At 39.9% G+C, this 19931-nt stretch overlaps 1 protein-coding gene across 13 annotated transcripts in view; it reads left to right on the top strand.

Annotated features, from left to right (window-relative positions):
* Positions 1–19931, top strand: part of Dock10 (dedicator of cytokinesis 10) — a 249752-nt gene that overhangs the window by 78902 nt on the left and 150919 nt on the right. For 2 of the 13 annotated variants that reach the window (XR_009586482.1, XM_060368700.1), the window contains exon 1: positions 4628–4819. The exons of 9 other annotated variants lie outside the window; for them this stretch is intronic. Coding sequence is in view for 3 of the 4 variants with exons in the window: in XM_060368700.1 (XP_060224683.1) it covers positions 4733–4819 (87 nt within the window). In the remaining variant the exon portion in view is untranslated. Of the gene's footprint in view, positions 1–4627; positions 4820–19931 lie in introns of those variants that run through there. 2 more of the 13 variants (XM_060368699.1, XM_060368698.1) reach the window with 1 other exon arrangement.

Raw genomic sequence — 19931 nt, 5'->3', positions numbered from 1 at the left:
CCTGGGTGGCCGCGCGTGTACACATATAACTCTCAGCTCCCAAGATCACAGTTGTTCTAATGGTTTTAGTCATTTTTAGGAAGTGGATTTGCAGACATCTATGAGACATCATCAAGTTTCTGTCTTAAATTTAGGCTCAATGATGATGTCGCCAGCAAATTAGATAGCCCGAATAACTGGATGCAATTGTAATCCAACATCTTAAAGCATGATGTAATTGACCATGTGAAAGAGGGTCTCCTTAAAGCTGATTCCTCTAGCTGATGACCTTTGCTGCCCGCTTATATATTGGATTTTCCCTGTTATTTCACTTCCTCTCTTCCAATTTCGTTTTAATGCTACACCCTTATGTTTCTCACCTTTATTTCACTGTGATATTTTTCCAGTAAATGATGTACAAAACTAAATTTCTATTTACTCCCACTCATTCTCAGCTCAACAGAAACCTAGACCCCCACCTCGCGGCTCAGTGGCAAACACTTTCAAAGGCCAGGTGTTTTCTTCACCTTCACCTCCTTCTCAGTATATTCTTAAGTTTAAAAGTACCTTGGAAAGTTTAACACACAGAATGCCAGGCTAGCTGAGGTGGATGGTATTCTTAAAATGATCCCCAAGGAGAATCAAACACTCGTCTTTTAGGGCTTTTGTGACATGTTTTTGCAGTTATGAATTAAGGCTGTGTGATGGTTAGTTTTAAGTGTCAATTTGCAGCAGCCAAAAGTAAAGAAGAGAAGCAGCCTGAGAAAATAACCTAATGATGAGAAGAGGGAGGGAGGGTAGGAGTGGGAGGGTTGAGGGAGGGGATTTCAGGTGGGATATATAATGAATAAATTGTGACAAAAAAAATAAAAATTAAAAAAAGAGCCTAATGGGGGAATTAACTACATCAGAATGGTCTGTGGGCATGTCTGTGGGGTATTTCTCTTGACTGTTAATTGAGGTGAGAAAGTCATTGCGGGGCACACAATTTCCTGACTGGACCCCGACCTGTATAAAGAGAGGGGAAACTATGTCACCATTAGCAGCAGCAAGCAAGCAGCTAGGCACGCTTGTTTCTGACTGCACTTGCAGGCGGATGTGATGTGACTAGCAGCTCGGACTAGCAGCCCTGCCTTGACTTCCTCTCAGGGATCGAATGTAACCTGGAGTCGTAAGCCACACAAACCCTTTCCTCTCCTTTGTTGCTTTTAGTCAAGGTATGTTATCAGAACAACAGAAATGAAACTAAAGCGGGTTATTAATCAGATGGCCAGAAAATAGAAGAATTTTGTGGATTATTCTAGAAGAATAAGATTACCTTCTCAGGGCCTTAGGCTTCCAGGCATTTTTCTGTCTTAGAACAAGAGAAGCAGAAAGTTAGAAAGATGAAGCGCAACCTGAGCCAGTGGACTTTTCATCTTAAGAGGGCGTTAGCTGTTTCTGACTTAGAAAGGCATGATTAGCCAAGGGTCACGGACAGAGTCTAGAAGCTGAGCATAACTTCCGGTTTCCAATGTCAAGAAGTGAATTTGCCAGCAACCTTCCTTGAGCTTGGACATGGATTCCCCCTGGAGTTTCGAGAAAGGCCACAGAAGTGCTGGCATCCAGATTTCACACTTGTAGGACACTAAGCAAGGCTCAGTAAGGTCATGTGTGCTCAATTTTTTTTCACTTTTGAAACAATTTTTTTTATAAAGAGCAAGAAAAAAGAAAATCAGGTTGCTAGCAAATTTTTTCAAATTTCTGACATTTTATTATTCAGAATCCTATTTCATTTAAAGCATGGTTAAGACTGTTTTAAGTTCCAAACAACTATTGAAAATTGCAAATGTGCTCTTTCTGGCTGGACACACAGTCTATAAATGCATGTAGGAGAATCCATAGCCCCAAGAGTTTCATATTTTTTTAGCTACCCCTATTTATGTGTTTATTAATTCTTTGAGAAATTCACATAATGTATTTTAATCATATTAGACACTTCCCCCAACTCTGGCTAGACTCACCTCCCTTTCCTACTCACTCTTGCTTTTTCTCTTTTTTTTTTAAGCCTGAGGAGTCTCACTCACTCTTGGATATATGGCCTTCCAGTGGAGCATGGTAGATACACCAGGACACATTCATACCTTTAAAAAAATAATCCTTCTTCAAGCAACTGTCAGCTACTAATGGCTCCCAAGATAAGCGTGGACTTTGTGCCAACCTCCCCTTCCTATGCTTGGATTTGGTCTGGCCTGGCAGGGCTTGTGGATGCTGTCACAACCACTGTGACTTTCTGTGTGCACCTTCCCTGCTGAACCTAAAAAAACACTGTTTACTTGTAGTCATCCTCCTTGAACTCTTACAGTCTTCCTGGTCCCTCTCCCACCATGAAGTCTGAACAATGTTAAGCAAGGAATATGATAGAGATGTCCCATTTAGGGCTGAGCATTCCACGTTCTCTTTGTCTCTGTACCTTGACCAGTTGTGGGTCTCTGTGTTAATTGCTACCTGCAGCAAAAAGAAGCATCTCCAATGAAGGGTGACCATTATAAGGTATAAAGGCACCATTAAAGGCACCAATATATGGGTATAAAATGAGAACTCATTAGGAGTTGGTTTAATACTATGTTAAGTTAACAGAATACTACTACTAGGTTTTCTCCTACAGCTCATGGCTTTTCGAGCCACAGTTTCTTGGACTCAGTAGCAGCAGTTATGGGTTCCATCTTGTGAACCCATAAATCCAATCAGAAAGTGGTTACCCCCATAACATTTGTGCCACTGGTGCACCAGTGGCCTTCTCCTGCCAGGCTAGCCATTACTGTAGCTCATGGGCTCACAGCTGGGTGAGAGCAATGGTCACTTTTCTCCTCTGATAGCATGCACAGCACCTTTCAGCACTGTGGAAACTAGACCAGCTTCATTTCTCCGTGTTTTAGGACTCAAGTATGTGGTGTCTTTAACAATAGGGTCTTATGATCAAGTTCTGGAAGGTAACCAAGAGCAATGGCAATAGACAATCGTGTTTGTTGTCTACAGGACTTGGTAGTCAGCAACTCCATTCCTGGAACTGGGGATTTTATTTCTTAACCTCTGGTGCCTAGTAGAGGCATTTTCACCTTATTGTAGGGTAATTCCATTTAAACCCCTTTCATATATGTTTATCCGAGTATATTTTAGAAAGCTTCTACATTAGCAGGTTTCCACATGACTTTTTCAGAATTTCTTTAGAATTTCTTATCTCTTCCCATATTCTTTCTTAGATTGTCCTCCCATAATCTACTCCGATTTAATCTTTCCTGCTCTGTTATTTCCTTGTAGTCATTTATCTTATATATCCCCTCCTGTAAAAAACCCCAACACCTAACTAATTCCATGATGTCTACGGGTATTCCAAACAAAACACATATTTCTGAAGATTCAAAGTAACATCATTAAATAAGAGACAAGGTGTGAAGTTTGTTTTTCTAGATCTAGGTAATCTTACTCAAAATGATTCTTTCCAGCTCTATCAATTTACCTGCAAATATCATAATTTTTATTTTAGCTACCTTGTATGCTATGTCTCTTCTCAGGTCCTAGATCTATCCTGTCTCAGATGTCACAAAAAATTCTTTATATACCTCTTGCCAGAATGTCTGGGCTCTGCACTGTGCTTATAATCATGACATCTCAGTATTTTCTGAATTGCCTTCCATCTGCCACATTCGGAACAACTCTAGGATCATGTTCCTGATTCTATGTTAGCTTCTGCAAAATTCAGTTTACTTTTGTACTGTGCTATTGGGGTTTCCCTCTTTTGCAGTTGTAGGAGGTCAGTCTGGCTGGATGCCCTTTGGTAATATCTCTTTTTAAGGGAAGCTGTGTTCAGTCTCCAGAGGGACAGAGAAATGATGCAGTTAATTTTTCCCCCAGGTGAGGTATTAAAATCCAACCTCAGATATACACTGTATGAGTTCTTCCACGGAGCTTCAGCCCTAGCAAAAATGAGCCAGTTTTAGATTGCAGAAGCTGAGGCATGGGAGGGGCTCCAGGATTCAGAACTGTGGTGCCTAAAGAGGAATAGAAGACAGACTATATGCAAAGATTAGAAAGAGAGGAAGTTGCTTGGGAGTTTCTTGAGATTATTATGCACTACTTATAAGGTTCTTTGCCTATCATATAAAACTGTGAGTCAAGAATTTTGGAGCTCCATAGTTAAGAAAACCCACAAATACATTTCTAGAGGTATGATCCCTGGCAGGCATAACAGTTTCTGAACACTTGGCATTTCTCCAATAAATGGGTCCATAAATTCTTCAGTGAGTCTATGAGAGAGGAAAAAATAAGTTGTAAAATACAGTTTTTCAGCCCTGAAAATAAAAATAAGTCTTACACCAGAAGAAGTCGAATGATGTGTCTGCAGACTCCTAACATGTCATATCATGGGCCTGCATGTGTAATAGACAGCAAAGGTGGCATAGAGGGTGAGTTCTGCTTAGAATCATTCATACAGATCATCAGTGGTCTATCTCGATGCTGAGCACTAAAAAAAGGTGGCTGGGGGGACTTAGGCACAAAAGCATCAGTTCAACAGCTGGTAGTTAGCTGCTCACAGGAAGTGGTGACTTGTGGGTTTGCCTTTCCTTTCTGTTGAGTTACATAGATGTAGCGTGAACACTTCCCTTCTTAGGGGAGTGGAGAGATTTGTCCAAGCAGCTCAGTGAAGCCTCAAAAAGAAAAGGTCTAAGGACGTCGGTCTTTTCAAATAGTTTTTGATTCAACTTCAAGGCTTATGATGAGCTTCCGAGGAAAGGAATTTTGGAAGAGGAGGAGAACAGTGAAGAGAGTGAACCCGGAAGAAATCCACAGGGTTAGTGCTGTAGGTATCTCGGCTGACTTTTCATCTGATCGCCCATGCTTTCTCTGAAAAATGGTGCTAAGCTTTAGAGCAGGTTTCTACCACCAAGATACTGTACAAAGTGCTCTATACAACAGCATATTCTGTTTGGTTCATAAACAACCTTTTTAGAATGTGAATATTTATTTTGAAAGTCGTGTTTTCAAACTTTATGTAACTGAAAAATGCTGATACTGGATTTAATCTGAACATTGCTAGGGTAATAAGGAATTCATCTAGAGTTATCTTAATATTTGTGTATTATTATTTCTGAAGTTGTTTCTCTTAGTTCTATTTGTTTGCTGTTAGATTTATGTTTTAGTTTGAGTTCTGGGTTTGTACTTCTGAGATAGAGTCTCTGACTGCAATCTAGACTGGCCTGCAATTGCTATAGAGTCCAGGCTGGCTCAGATTCCCAGCAATCCTTCTGCTTCAGCTTCTGAATGAAGGATTACAAGTGTGAGCTGTTCCTCTCCACTCACTTTCCTTCTCCAAGAATAGTCTACAGTTCCCTAAATTAAGACCCCCAAAGTAATTGCTTGCTTATAATTATATTTTTAAAATATTGATACCAATATTTTTGTACCACTAATTTACTTTTTTATCATTTATCACCAATTTACTTTAACATTCTTAAAATAATTCAAACTATGAGAGAAAAGGTAAAGAGTTTCATCAGAAGAGTCAAGAAAGATTATAAAAGATCAGAAAGATTTTGCCTTACCATGAAGATGATTCTTCCTTATTATTCTTGCAAAATGAAAGGAAAACTATGGGTGGACATATGTCCTCACAGATACACATTTAGAATTCTGTAGAACTCAGTGTTAACTGATCACCAAGCCACCTCCTATAACAGGAAACGTTCTCTATATGGCAAAGGCTGCAGCAATGTTATTGAATGGCTCACTGTTAGAAGGTTGATCAGTTTTATGGAGCCCTTCAAGTTCTGTTTGACATCTTCAGAATAGGTCTGAACCACAATGTCAGTCACTTGGGATCTAAACATCCTTGTGGCTGTTCTTCTGTGTGCTGTAAGACATATAGCAATGTCCCTGTCCATTATTTAGGAAGTCTTGGTGGCAGCTGCTCTGGAAGGCAACTCTTATCAAGTGTTCTCGGTGGGAGAGACTGATTGTCTGGTTGATGTCCGCTTTTCAAGGGGTTAAAAACAAATAAACAAAAAACCTGATAAAACCTTTACTAGTACAAACGCCCAAGTCTAAAACTAGAGGTGACTTCTAAGCCATATCATGAATATACATTTACAGTACACACACACACACACACACACACACACACACACACACACACCATACACACATGGCTTTCTTTACACTAAAATGTTTTGGTGGCCATTTAAAAGGAACAGTATTTATTAGCAGTCTGGCTTGTAAGGTTGGCATCGGGCTATTTGTCCTGCTTCTGTCTCAGCAGTATATATCTGCATTAGGCAAACACCCACATGCCCGAAGCATTGTTTCTCAGGCATGGAGCCTGGATTTGCCCCCAGAACTTGACCCCCATTTGTCAGGAATGTGAGCTCAGTTGTGTGCTCCTGTCCAACCCCATAAGAACATCATCAGCTCTTTATCTTTCATCTCCTACGGAATATAATTGTTTCAAACACTCTCTAATGTGTGATGGTTTCAACTGTCAGGCCAGTCCAGGAAACAGAATTCTGCTGTCTTTCTCAGTATGTAGAAGCACGGCGGGTTATGTCGCCATGAGATTTACTTTTTGTTTCCTCTAAAAGAGACAACACTCAGGAGAAGAATGCGGCTATCTTCCATCCACCACACACACAGTATTGGCAAGAGGACAGTCCCCAGTGTCTCAAAGTATAATGAAGCTAATCAGTCTATGAATTATCTTAATTGAATTTGGACGTATTGCCACTGAGTACTATGGGAGAAGCAGCCAATAAGGACCCAGTGTTTTCCCACAGCATTCGGTAGCAATGCATTCAAATTTAATTAAGATCATTCATACAGTGATTAGCCTTCTTCTTGTGGAAGGCACTTGGGACTTCCTGCTACAGTTGCCTGGTTTTAGTCTGCCCAAGATAGGAATATCTACTTTCACAGGCTTTCTCTTCTGCTGAGTAGAGAATTGTCCTATCCATCTTTAAGTATTATTCTAAGATGTGGCTCTCATTTTGGAAAGCAGATTCTAAGAAAGTGAAACAAGTAATTAGAGGGGGCCCGCATGAGACCTCAGGGTCATTTGAGTCTCACTCTCTCTGTACTCGTGTGAAGATTATTTAAATCACTCTGAACCTCTGTTTCGTCTTCAGAGAAATGTTCTTCTAACCCCCCTCTAACCCCCATCCTATCTTAAGATGGCTCATTAGTCATGTAGCCATTGATGCCTTCTGAACCTAGTTTGAAAGATACGAAAAGGTAAAACTATTGTTCTTTTTAAAATACTGTCATGTCCAAGAGTAAGGGATTAGAGGCACACAGTGTAGGCTTCATCTCAGTGGCTGAGTTGAAGCCACAGAGGACCAGGGGATTCTGTCACGGTGGGAAGAACAGTTTTGGCGACACAGCTACTCCATAGATATAATCCTGGATTGCAATGACTCTACGTGGACGGGAAGGGGCTTGCCTCAGAAAGAGTGTGTCATCTCTCTGTTGTGTATACTCAGGTCAGCAGAAGCCCACCCAAATGGAATGTTCTGCTGCACCTTTATCTAAGCTTCTAAACACTAAATTACACCTCTAGGTTGCCCTCGGAGCCTCCTGAAGAGGTAGTAAAGAAGACGCAAAGCAAGTGACAGAGTTCCCCCACAGAGACATAATGTCATGCTAAGGAAGTTAAAAAGATATGCCTTCAAATTTTTTAAACTATTGTTATGTATTATAGTGAAAGGAAGATAGTGATTGCTGGATACAATTACCACAAGTTCTTTCTTTTTCTTTTTGTAATGATCACGTGAATGTTGGCACAGCATTCAGTCCTTGCTCTCAGGCAAAATTAAAATTTGCTGAATTTCATAGTACTCTAGAATACTTATTCAGAACAAGGACTTCCTGAGAGATATACCTTTGAAATGTCTCTTGACCCAGACTAACAGGTTTTATGCATTCTGTGTCCTTCAAAGGCTATTTGAAGTTGTATAATTTAATCTGTTGTATTTTTTTTTTTTGACAACTGGAGATGTAGCTGAATGGTAGATGCTTTGCCTAACAAATTCAAGGCACTGGGTTAGACCTCCAGCACCTCAAGAAAATAAAAATCATCTTTACAACTTCCTTAGCATGAAGTTTTAAGTTGTTTGGAAGCTTAGCTTACTTCACCCAACATTCAAATGCATTAGCCAGGAATCACCTTTATACATTTAGGCAGCATACAGGTTAGAGCACTAGTTCTCAACCTGTGGGTCATTGACCCCTTTGAGGGCAAAGGACCCTTTCACAGGGGTCACATATCAAATATCCTGCATATCAGCTATTTAGAACACCATTGATATCATTAGCAAAACTACACTTATGAAGTAGGAATGAAAATAATTTTATTGCTGTGGGCCCATCACAAAATGAAGCACTGTAGTAAAGGGTCACCCCATTAGGAAGGTTGAGTTAGACAGTGCTGTGTTGTGAGAAATGTTCAGGAGAAATGAGACTTACTCATGAGGTCATCGCCAGCCTAAGTCTTTGAATCTTAAAACTGTGTGCGCTGTTCTCCAGTTGATAATTTTTTTTTCTTAAGCTGTATTTGTATGCTTATTTTTAGCTTTCTTATCTGGATTATTTAATATGATCTCTAGTGCATAAGAAGTCTTAATGAAAAGATCATTTCCTTTGCCAGTTTGGTGGCCTAATTTGGAAAGATCAGCTCCATGATTAAGTTCAGTTATTATGTCCGTCAACTGCACAAGCAGAAGCAAATGCAGAAGTTTTAAAAATGAGCGTGATTCACTGTTTTCAAGTTGTCACTGGCTTGTGGGTTACTAACCTGCAGCATTTCTGAGTATCTGAGAAAGCTCAGGTATACATGAAAGTTTGTCCTCTCGTGAGGAATGTTGTTGCCCGTGAGCACTGTAGGAAATGAAAACCATAGGCAGAGACACTGGTTGGAGAGACTTCTATTGTTTCCTACATTCATCATGACACATTGTATTATTCTATTTTCTTTCAGGTCAGCCTTAGAGTACTTATCTAGGATAACTCTGGTAGGCTAATGTGAATCATCTTTCTTCCTGGTCACATATTTTCCTTTGCTCTTAATGCTTGCTGCCTATGAACATTTAGAAAATAATCTACTTAGGCCACCATGGAAAGAGCTAATTAGCAAAAAGAAGTACCAAGCAAGGTGCCAGGAGGGATGTGCTAATGATTTTCTTCCATTTTCTTGATGCGCTGGGGCTAAAATCCAAGGTCTTGCACATATTGGGCAAGCACCCTACCACTGGATGAAATGGGGCTTGGGGAATAAGAAAGGAGACAGGAAGAAAAGTAAAACAGAACTGGATTGCCAGGATGGAATTCACAAAAAGATAGTTTGAAAGAAAACAAAAACAGCGGGATTTACCAGAGACTTCTGAATTCAGTCAGCCCACACAAAAAAGAAGTGTGCTTAGAAACTTGATCCAGGCTAAGAGTGTACATTAAGGCAAATCAGAGAACTCTAAGTGGGTGGCCGAAAGGGGGAAGGTATCTCAGGTGCCAGGGAGCTGCAGAAGGGCTGGCTCCAAAAAGGATTTGGGAGGGGACCCTGTAGCGTAACCAAGAATGACCTCCGTTTCTTCGCTGCCGACTGTTGTGGGGAAGAGAAGAATTAATGCAAGAAAGAGACAAATGTGTATTAGAGTGTGCAATGCACCATTTGTGAGAGGAGAGGGTTCACAGTGCATGGGATGCAAGGTCATGATGCCAAGCCTTTCCTAATATTTTTTTTTAATTCCCTTGAAGGCTGGGGCTATGCATCTGTGAATAAAGTACTTGCCGTATAAGGACCCAGGCGAGGGTGGCAGTAGAGACTGAAGCCCACTGAGTAGCCAGCCCGGCTGAATTGGTGGGCTCAGGGTTCAGTGAAAGATATTGTCTCAAAAAGAGTGAAGTGGAAAGCAATTGAAGAAGACAGCTGACATTGACAATGTTTCCTCCAAGTGGATGCACACACATACACCCTCATACAAACATGCACATACCTGCACTGATGTGGACATGCTTCATAACCATATACACACACAGGACTGCCTCACTTGATGGCAATTTCTAAGGTGGACCCTGACACTGCATTATCATTCTTCATTAAATAGTTCCCAGTCTGCTCTTTTCATTTTCGTTTCTCATCTTCTTTGCACTCCCATAAATAATTTCTTGTCTTTTATTCCTGCCACTGGCTTTCCTGAGGGACCCAATGATCTCTTGCCATTGTTTGGATTTCTAATGTTCTACACTGTTAAGAAAAATCACAGAGTAGGCAGATTACAGATTACAGATTTATTCTAGAATCTTCCCAACAGAAAAATTAATTCTGGTATTTTGGCCCTTGCAAGTCCAAATTGTTGACAGAGTGGACTATAGTCTTCAAGGTGAACTGGACTGAAATATCAACTCTTCCATCAGTGTACTGGTAAGGCTACACAAGCTTTCAGAATTCAAGGCTCATCTGTTTAGGGGAAAAATAATCAACTGTGATGATATCTTCTAGAATTAATATAGGTACTAAAGAGGGCATCCATATATATTAACATGTGCCATAGTCCTTGCCATTGACCATAAAGCAATCAATAAGAAAGCAATTATTATTGCCATTTATGGTAAACATATTTTAAAATGACAGTGGCTATTGTTCCTAAGTATTTTGATGTGGCTGTGGAATTATTTCTGTAAGCAAACATGTATGAACTGGACTTAATGTAGGAGTCACACCAAATGTGACTCCTGAGATGAAAACAATAGAATGAAACAAAGAGATCTGAGCCTGGGCATGGCTTTCAGATACTGTTATAAACCAAAGAGATCTTCCAGTACTCCAGGCACAAAGAGGTACCTCCTGCGGAGAGCGAAATTATAGCCTATGACTGTCAGCACTGAAAGCAAATGCGGCCATATACTCCTTTTGTATCTTTCATAGGAAAGTGATGGTTGGATGAGTTTGTCCTGACTCATTAGAAAATTAGAGATTAGAGATGCCCTTCATGTATGATCTTGGAAAGCCAAAAAGTTACTGAGGTCTCTCATCTGCAGAGCACGTGATGCATAGTGTGTTTTTTTTTTTTCTTTTCACAGTATGAAATGATATTGGCATGTATCAGTAATGCACAGCTGTTGAATTCCTGCATTTAAAAGGCAGAAGTTGTTGGCTGCAGGAGGTTGTACATGAGCATTCAAATCTGCATTAACTTGGAAAATGATAGGCCACTGTTGTAGGTACTGGTCGTGGTATTAAAGACTAGAGTTCTTTCATGGCATGAATTTGAAATCTACTCACATAAACAGACATGGTCTAGAGAATGGAGCTGAAGACAGGATGTTGACAAGCTTGGGACAGGGCCAGGAACGCTCTCAGAGCCACGGAGGCAGTGGGAAACCGTGCTGTCTCGGTAGTTGGAAGCAATGGACAGTTTTGTGGAGCTCAGCCCCAGTGACGTGGAGCTTCCGTCCCTCTTCCCAACCTTGTCTTCCCTTCACTCAAGACTGGGAATTCCACAGGGAAAGGTTGATTGGGCCTTGTTTGGGTTCCATTCCCACTGACCCAGAGAAGCAGGCACGTTCAATGATCATACCCAGCGTGACTAGTCTTTAAAGAAGAGACTACAAAGAATGGGTTATCATTTGGAGATTTGCTGAAAATACAAAATCTAGTTGGAAGAATTTTTCACATTTTGTTTGTGCTTATATGTATGTAGGTACAAGTCACACGAAACAACCTGACCTGTAAGTGAAAGTTTGTCAAAGTATATAGATGGTGTTAGAGTATAAGCTGGCAGTAGCTTTTATCACGGACCTCCTATAAATTAATTTAACATTCCCTGCAGCTTGTGCAGAGGCATTAATTCTCCTGGTGTCAGGCAGGCTTGTAATTGGTTTGTGATGTATTTTTAATGATATTTATTATCTTTCAAGTGTTCCTAGAAAAGTAAATGAGACGTGTAATTTAATTTGATTTAGAATGTGTTGGATATTTTCTATATCTTTATAAGCACCACGACTGCATGGAGAAACATTTACTGTTATTGATTTAAGTTTTCATTTACTATACGGAACTGCAGACATTTTGACATGTTCCAAAGACATAGACAGGGTCGGCAGAACCTCCAACAGAGGCCGTCCACTTCCCAAGTTTCTAAAAAGAAAACAAGACTGCAGAAAGTGAATTCAACTTGAGAGTAACCCTTACACAATAAATTCTTTAAGGCTGGTTTGTCTTTGATCTCTAATGAGACTGTACTAAATATGAAAAATTGACCATATTAGTGTCACATAGTTGCTTAAGTTTTATATACTTTATCAGGCTGATATTCACATTTCTGAAATGAACTAATATTCAAAGAGCAACTATTTCTTGATTTCTTCCATGAGCTGTCTGTCTTTGTTGCCAAGGGAACCATTTCAAAACTCAGCTGAATTTGAATTTGCCCAGCTGCATAGTTCTTAACTTTGATTTTAGCTAGTGTTTTTCCATTCTCATGAAACTCTGTAGTTTGAAACAGAAAGAAGGTTAAAGGGTCAGCATAAGATGGTTTATTCCTTACTTAATCATTTCCTTTCTGGTTAGAAAAGCTGCCCTTGTTTTCTGTAGGTCAGGCTTCTGAGATGTTGTCCAATGGAATGCCCCCTGATGAAAGGCTGAATTAAATCTGTCACATGACCACAGGGTGACAGCTGCAGCCATGGACACAGTCGTAAAGTCTCTCTCCTATCTTCCCATTTGTTTTAAACACAAATAGTGTGGAAGGTGGCTCTGTTCTGATCATATTAAGGCCAAAGAGCCCTGGATTCTATTAGTGTCTAAAGAACTCTTGTTCATTTGGACTTTTTATTTCTTCTAAGAAATTTAATCCTATCCATCTATCTATCTATCTATCTACCTACCTATCTATCTATCTATCTATCTATCTATCTATCTATCTATCTATCTTTCCAAGGTCTGATTGTGTAATGCTAGTTGGTCCTAGAACTCACAGTGTAGAGCAGGCTGGCCTTGAACTCACAGAATCTGCTTCTGCCTCCCAAATGCTGGGATTATAGGTGTGTGCCATTATGCCTGGCTAGCTTGTTATCTTGATAACACTGAAGTTTGTTCATTTTTACTTTATATTCTAGTTTTGATTGTATTTGTATTGGTGTTTTGCTGGCATGTATGTCTGTGTACCCCAAGTGTCCAGTGCCTATAGAGGCCAGAAGAGAGTTTTGGCTTCCCTAGGACTGGAGATACAGACCATTGTTAGCTACAATGTGGGTGCTTGACATTAAACTTGGGTCCTCTGCAAGAGCAGCCAGTGCTCTTAACAACTGAACCATTACATCACTGAGCCAAACAATGAAGTTATTTAACCTCTATGCTGTTTGTCAAGTGATCTGATGAACTAAAGATAGGAATTATTATGATTATTTTAGAATGCCTCTAAAATAGCCTATGAATGGTCACTAAGAGCTGTTTCCTTTTCTGAATACTCTTGGGTGCTAATAAAGCCTTTTCTACTGGTCCTTAAGTAAATTTTTATTTTCGCTTGTTTCCCCTGTCATATTAGTCATATATTAGTTATACGCCCTCAGAAAGGCATTTCTCTATGATGTTATGGCATGTCAGTAAATGACAGGATATGAGAGTAAAGATTCAGATATGTAGAGATGATGTTGGGGTGGGGAGGATCAAAGAAGACTGGCAAGTCCCAAGTAGTATCATGGGATACTCAGTATGACACAGAAAGATCATGAAACTTCTCAAGCACAAAGGAAAAACTCGTTTCACACCATTTCCTTGAAAAGACCGGGTTTTAATGAGAAGTAGGGTTAGCTAACGTAAAACAACAGAACTAGAGTGCCCCAGGTGAGAGTTTCAAAGGTTCACTTCCCTTGCCTACTTTTCCAATTAGAACCCAGGGGTCATGTGTATGGACTCCAAATACAAGGGGTTAACTGTGGACACTGTTCTGCTTTCCTGTTTCTGTCAGCCTTTCCTTGTCCACGGCTCCCGTCACTGGGCAGATTCATTTGTATTTGTGTAAGTTAGAGCTACAGAATGAAATTACAAGTATAATCTTTACAACATTGATTTTTCTCTGGAAATTTGTATCTGCAAAACTAATTTGTTTAATATTAAACCAATTATAAATCTGATCATTTTCTTGTGATCTGAAAGTATAAACATGAAAATATTTTCTAGACTATTTTTAAGGCTGACGAAAGGCTGACTCTGGAAGTCATGTTGAGTGAGTGATAGGTGGATTTAGGAAGCTTACCTTCCTTTTCCGGAAGGGCATAGAGAGGCCAGGATCCTTTATTATTTATTTATAACTTTCTTTTACTTTGATTAGAATTATTCATTTTCAGTGAATTTTAAGAGAAATTTACATAATACAAAATATAACAGCTCTTGGTAAATGAAGAATTCAAATTTTTTTTGGTATGATTTCTGGTTGTTTGTTCTTGATTTAACTATAAGCCTTTGGGTAGGATGCTTTTTTAATAAACAAGCCTATATTTTGCTGGTATCTAGTGGTTCATCTACCATGCTGACATATTTTATCTGCTTAATCTTTACAACATGCCCTTTTATCCACCCTGATTAACTTTAGCCAAGACTCCGATGTCTTGCTCAAGTCCCATAGATAGTAGGTACGGGATCCCAGACTTCCACTTTCCAATTGGAATCCTTTGCTACAAGCACCATCTCAGGACGGTGTTTAAGTAACTCACCAGATGTTTGTGGCTCCCTACAAAGCTAAAAATAGTCCAGTTATTAAATCTCTAATTGTACTTCTCTGTTTTGCTGGCATGAGCTTCTAGGACCACATGTCCAATCTGTAATTATTTTCTCTGGTCTCTTTTCCCCGGAGTTCTGTGTATCTTTTGTTGTAATTACTTGAATCTGTTAGTGGTTGGATTTCTATGTGAAGCCCCACTGCGATATTTCTGGGCTTCCTCTCTGGTGTATTTTCAAAGGGTAAACAATTTTGAAATCAAATAACTCCCCAGTGTCTAATGAAGGTTTGATTCTTTTGAAAAACCAAGTTCATCCTTTTACCATGATGAAAGCAACACATGTTCATCCAAAATCATAAAAGCAACAACATCCTAAATATTACAGTGCCACCCAAATGCAATAAGCTAATGATGTTTGACTCTATGTAATCAGTTTTCTTTCTAGTTTTCAAGTCTTCTGTAGTTATTTTATTATATGATATTTATTCTCATTTTCATTAAACAGTATAAGCATTTTTGTTTTTATTATAAACATTAGAAGAAATGGTTTTAATAAGTGTTCATGGTTTCATAGGCTTCATCTGTCATAATTTCTGAATCAGGCATGCCCTGATTCAGCCTAGTGACTTCTTAGAAATCTAGGTAGTATGGATTGCACTTCTAATCTCATTTGTAGATCTAGAAATATCATGAAGATTACCTTGAGATGCTTACCTTCTGAGACAGTACCTTTGTCTTCCCTTTTGAAGCAACACTTGAATCATGGACCTCATCTTACTAAGCTTTTCAACAAAACACCAATTATACACAAATACTGGCAGCTAACTAACTCTACTGAAGCACTGAGGAGTTTAGAAAAATCCATGATGTGTAGCATACAGTTCTCTACTGGTTTATTCCAGACCCTCTCCTAGTCTTAATGTCCTTTCTAAAGCACCATAAAGATTTATGCCTTTCTCCATTACCCATAATTCTTGAAAATTACTTCTTTTCAAAAGGCTATACTTTAATGTCTTCACTGGTTAAGAATGGCCACCATCAACCTTACCTGTCTTTCTTGTCATCCTTGGCTGAAGTTGAATAATTTCTCCATCTTGTAAGGGGATAATGTTGCAAAGACATCCTTATATACATTTTGGATTTTATATATGCTTATTCCCCTCAGATAGAATCTAGGTTAATCCTGGGTCTGGAAGAAGGGATATATAATTAGTCATGGGACACATGTTTAATGAGTGGCCCTATACATATTACATTACAAGTGCTTTCAATCTGCAACTAGTAAAAACTGTAACCCAGTCTTTATCAACTTAGCATTTAGGAAAACAATATTATAGATTGAATTTTATTCTAAAAAGTAAATCATTTCACCCTCTGAGGTAGTCCCTACTAAGTCATTTTACAAATATGAGGAGTTTAATCACCATGCCCAAAGCTTCCTAGCCCATAGGAATGAGACAGGCATTCTCACTGCTTCTTCATAGAAAGCCTACAACCACATCCTCCCATACACTTGAACTTTGCTAAAACAAAGGCTAGATGGTCTAGGTTGATTTTAGTTGGGCTATACTTCTACTCTGGAGAAAGGTTGGCGATTCAGTCATGTGACCTTTGGGTAATATGTTTATAATGCTTATTTTCTTCAGTGTCATTTCTTCACCCCGTTCATTTTGAGTTGCTCTCCTGAAAGCAACTGTGCTGCTTTCCTTTACTCTGAAAATTAAATACCCTACTTAAGACGTGGACTTCTACTTGTTTCAAGTCAATTGAACAGTCTTGAGAGCCTGGACTGTTACCAAGATGGCAGCTTCCCCACTCTGGGGCTTAGATACTGTGTTACCATACCATTAGAAGTTGTGGGTAAGTACAGAGGAAGAAAGCTTCTGTTCTTTGTGACAGGAGTCCACGCTAATGCTGTGAAGTTGATTTGGAAGGGAGCAATGGACTTGGGGAACAAGATCAAACAAATCTCTTAATAGTACCTTAGAAGAATAAGGCCCATAAGGCCAACTGTGGTGAACCATCCCCCTCACTGCATAATAACAGGTGCTGGTGGTGGGTGCCATTCCCAGGAGCAGTGACTTTAGAATGACTAATGAAATTCATTACTCTTTTGAGAGAAAGAGTAAAAGTAAAAAGCTCTATAAAACTCCATTCCAATTCAGGTTAATCTTGGCTCATACCTTATCCCACTTGGTGTATTTCCAAAAGAAACAGGCTCATAAAATTCAGGAGGGACAGTGTGATCCTTGTTAAAGCCATAAATCCATGCTGCTCAGTTCCCAGTGCCACTAAGTGTCTCTGCAGAGAGGAAGAGTGAGAAGAGAATTTATTCCACCTTTCTTGAGTATGTCTTTCCCTTTGAGCAGACTCGTCACTTGCTTTAGAGACAACTGCTGCCTGTCTACCCCTGGGTTCTCACTGCAACAGAACCAGGAAGTCTCCATGCAGGCTTTGTCAAATCTCAGCTTCTAACTGCTAGAAAATCTATTAGTGCCACTTGGGGTTGTTTGTTTGTAACAGAGTCTTCTGTATCCCAGACTGGCTTGGAACTCACCAACCTAGCTTAGGATGACCTTGAACACCTGTTCCTTCTACTTCTGTCTCCTGAGTGCTAGGATTATAGGTTTGTATCACCACATCCAGGCTATGAAATTCTAAGGATGGAAATCATGGCCTCACACATGGTCAGCAAGGACTCTACCAACTAAACTACACCTCTTGCCAACCTTGATGCAATTTATTTGTTAAATTCATATACAAAAATGTGGGGTGCCTTGAGTGATACATATAAGAAAATCCCTGGAGAGAAAAAAGTTTACTAATGTATTCCCCGGTCAAAACTTCCTGAATACAGATGCTAGCTTTGAGATTCTCTATGAAAACTAATCTCAATGCAATATCTAAATAGGGAAGGACCAGGGAATGCCATTGTCCAGTTCCCTGAAATACTGTATGTTGAGCCAGATACGTAAAAATGCAGCTTTCCAAATGTTTGCAGACTCTACCTTTTACTGATCTATCAAGGAGAGTTTTATGGCTTGATTTATGGTTTGTTGTATCAATAACTTTAGACTCTGGAACTCTGATGTGCCTATTGTAGTAACTTAAATAAGATTAATTTTAGCTAGAATTTGCATTTCAGTGAAAAATCTTATTTGAAATATCCTTTTGCCTCCAACTTTTTATTTATGTATGTTTGTGGGAGGGGTATATCTGTGAGCTCAGTTATATATGAACATATGTGCACATAAAGGACAAACAACCTTAGATGTGATCCTCGGGAATGCCAATCATCTCCTTTGAGAACAGGTCTTTTACTGGGACTTGACAATTAAGCTAACCATGGCCAGTGAGTGGCAAGGATCCTCCTGTCCCTGCCACTGTGGTGCTGAGAGCACAGGTAGGCATTATGTTCAACACTTTCAAGATAGGTTTATGGATTCAAGCTCAGGACCTAGTGCTCACAAGGCAAGCACTTTATTTAGTAGACCAAACCCTTAGCCCCATTTTCTGAATCATGTCATTTCCCGTTAAGCCTCTGGGTTGCAATGCACTCACATTCCTGTACTCCTATTCACACTGGAGGAGAAAACGGGCAAGGTATTAGCAACCATTTCATGGGCCATTACAGTGAGCACTGACCAGCACTGCATACTTAAAAGACAAAACTAGCAAAGGAAAGAGACATGGATGACCCACCCAGTCTATGGGCAGAGATAAGAGGTTTCTGATGGGTTTTACCATACATTTTGTTTTGATTTTATATAATACACACACACACACACACACACACACACACACACATATATTTTAGGTGAGGCCAAAGGGAGAGACAGACCAACAAAGATAGATAGATAGATAGATAGATAGATAGATAGATAGATAGATAGATAGACAGACAGATAGAGTGTGTGAGAGAGATAGAGAGAGAGAGAGCAGATTAAGTGTTTTGAGGGTCCAAAAAGGGAGTTTTGATATAAATTCAGGTGACAAGACCAGGGATAGGAAGAGATAATATAGAGTTATAATCAAAATACAGCAGGTCTAGGAGGAGATGATATAGAATAATAAGGGATAATAGAGAAAAACCGAGACCTGGAGCTGCCCTGGAGTGAAATACCGCAGCTTAAAGACACTCGCAACCAATATAACTTGGCATTTGGGAGACGGCCTAGTGGGCAAAATCCTTGCTGCTCAAGCCTGAGGACCTGAGTTGGATTCCCAGCTCCCACATCACATGTCTTTAACCTCAGCGCCGAGAAGACAGGAGTGGGAGGGCCCTGGCCATTCAGCCCAGGAAGGAAAAGTGACCTCTAGGTTCACTGAACAGCAGTTTTATCTCACAAAGGCTGATGGTGGCATAGGATGATACTGACATCAAGCTCCAGCACCCACTGCTGGTGCACCGCCATGCTCGTCCCCAAGCGCGCATGCACACAGAAGCATACTCTGCAGGTACATCTTCTTAAGTTTGTGATCACTGGAATTAGCTCTTGCCTGAGAAATAAGGAGCTTTGAACTGAAAATACATGTAAAATTTTTTAAAAGTATTAAAATACAGCAGGTCTAGAGAGACCTTCCTCACAGCCACAGAGCCCCTGTCAATTCTACCCCAGAAAGTGCAGTGTTTTATGTCACTGTCACAAAGCACAGCATGTTGGGCAACTCAACTCCCTTTCTTCAAATGTCCCATGGAGCGCTCTGTAGTTTTACTTGTTTGAGCATGGCCGGCTTGCTTGATGAGTCCATATAGAGAGAACACTCACCTCACCAGTTTACCTTACCGTATTTGGTCGCTTGTTTTTATTTTAATCCAGAAAAGAATGGACAGATGCCCTTGCTATTGGTCCACAATGTTCACAATTTGCTATTTCTAATATTTGGAAAAATCATCAAAACAAATATTGACCACTTTTTCACAAAGCCCATTAGGGGCTTTTAAAGCATCGATGGAAATTTGGGGGACTATGCTCTACAGTGGAGGGGCATCTGTTGAGAGGACAGGAGGTTGATGGGACAGCTGCTGCTTGCATTGCTATTTACAGGACCACATTAGCATCAGGGTTTCATGGTGATCCCTCATGCTTCTAGGAGCTCAACCCCCCCCAAACAAACCTAAGTATGGACCAGTCTTTTCATTTCATTTGCTTCATCAAAGGAAACGATGTGTCTTTGGTTTTCACTGTGTCTTTCACTGTGCCTTTGGTTTT

This window comes from Meriones unguiculatus, chromosome 15 (assembly GCF_030254825.1).
Source record: "Meriones unguiculatus strain TT.TT164.6M chromosome 15, Bangor_MerUng_6.1, whole genome shotgun sequence".
Taxonomy (NCBI): Eukaryota; Metazoa; Chordata; class Mammalia; order Rodentia; family Muridae; genus Meriones; species Meriones unguiculatus.
This window is presented reverse-complemented; position numbering and strand designations above follow the sequence as displayed.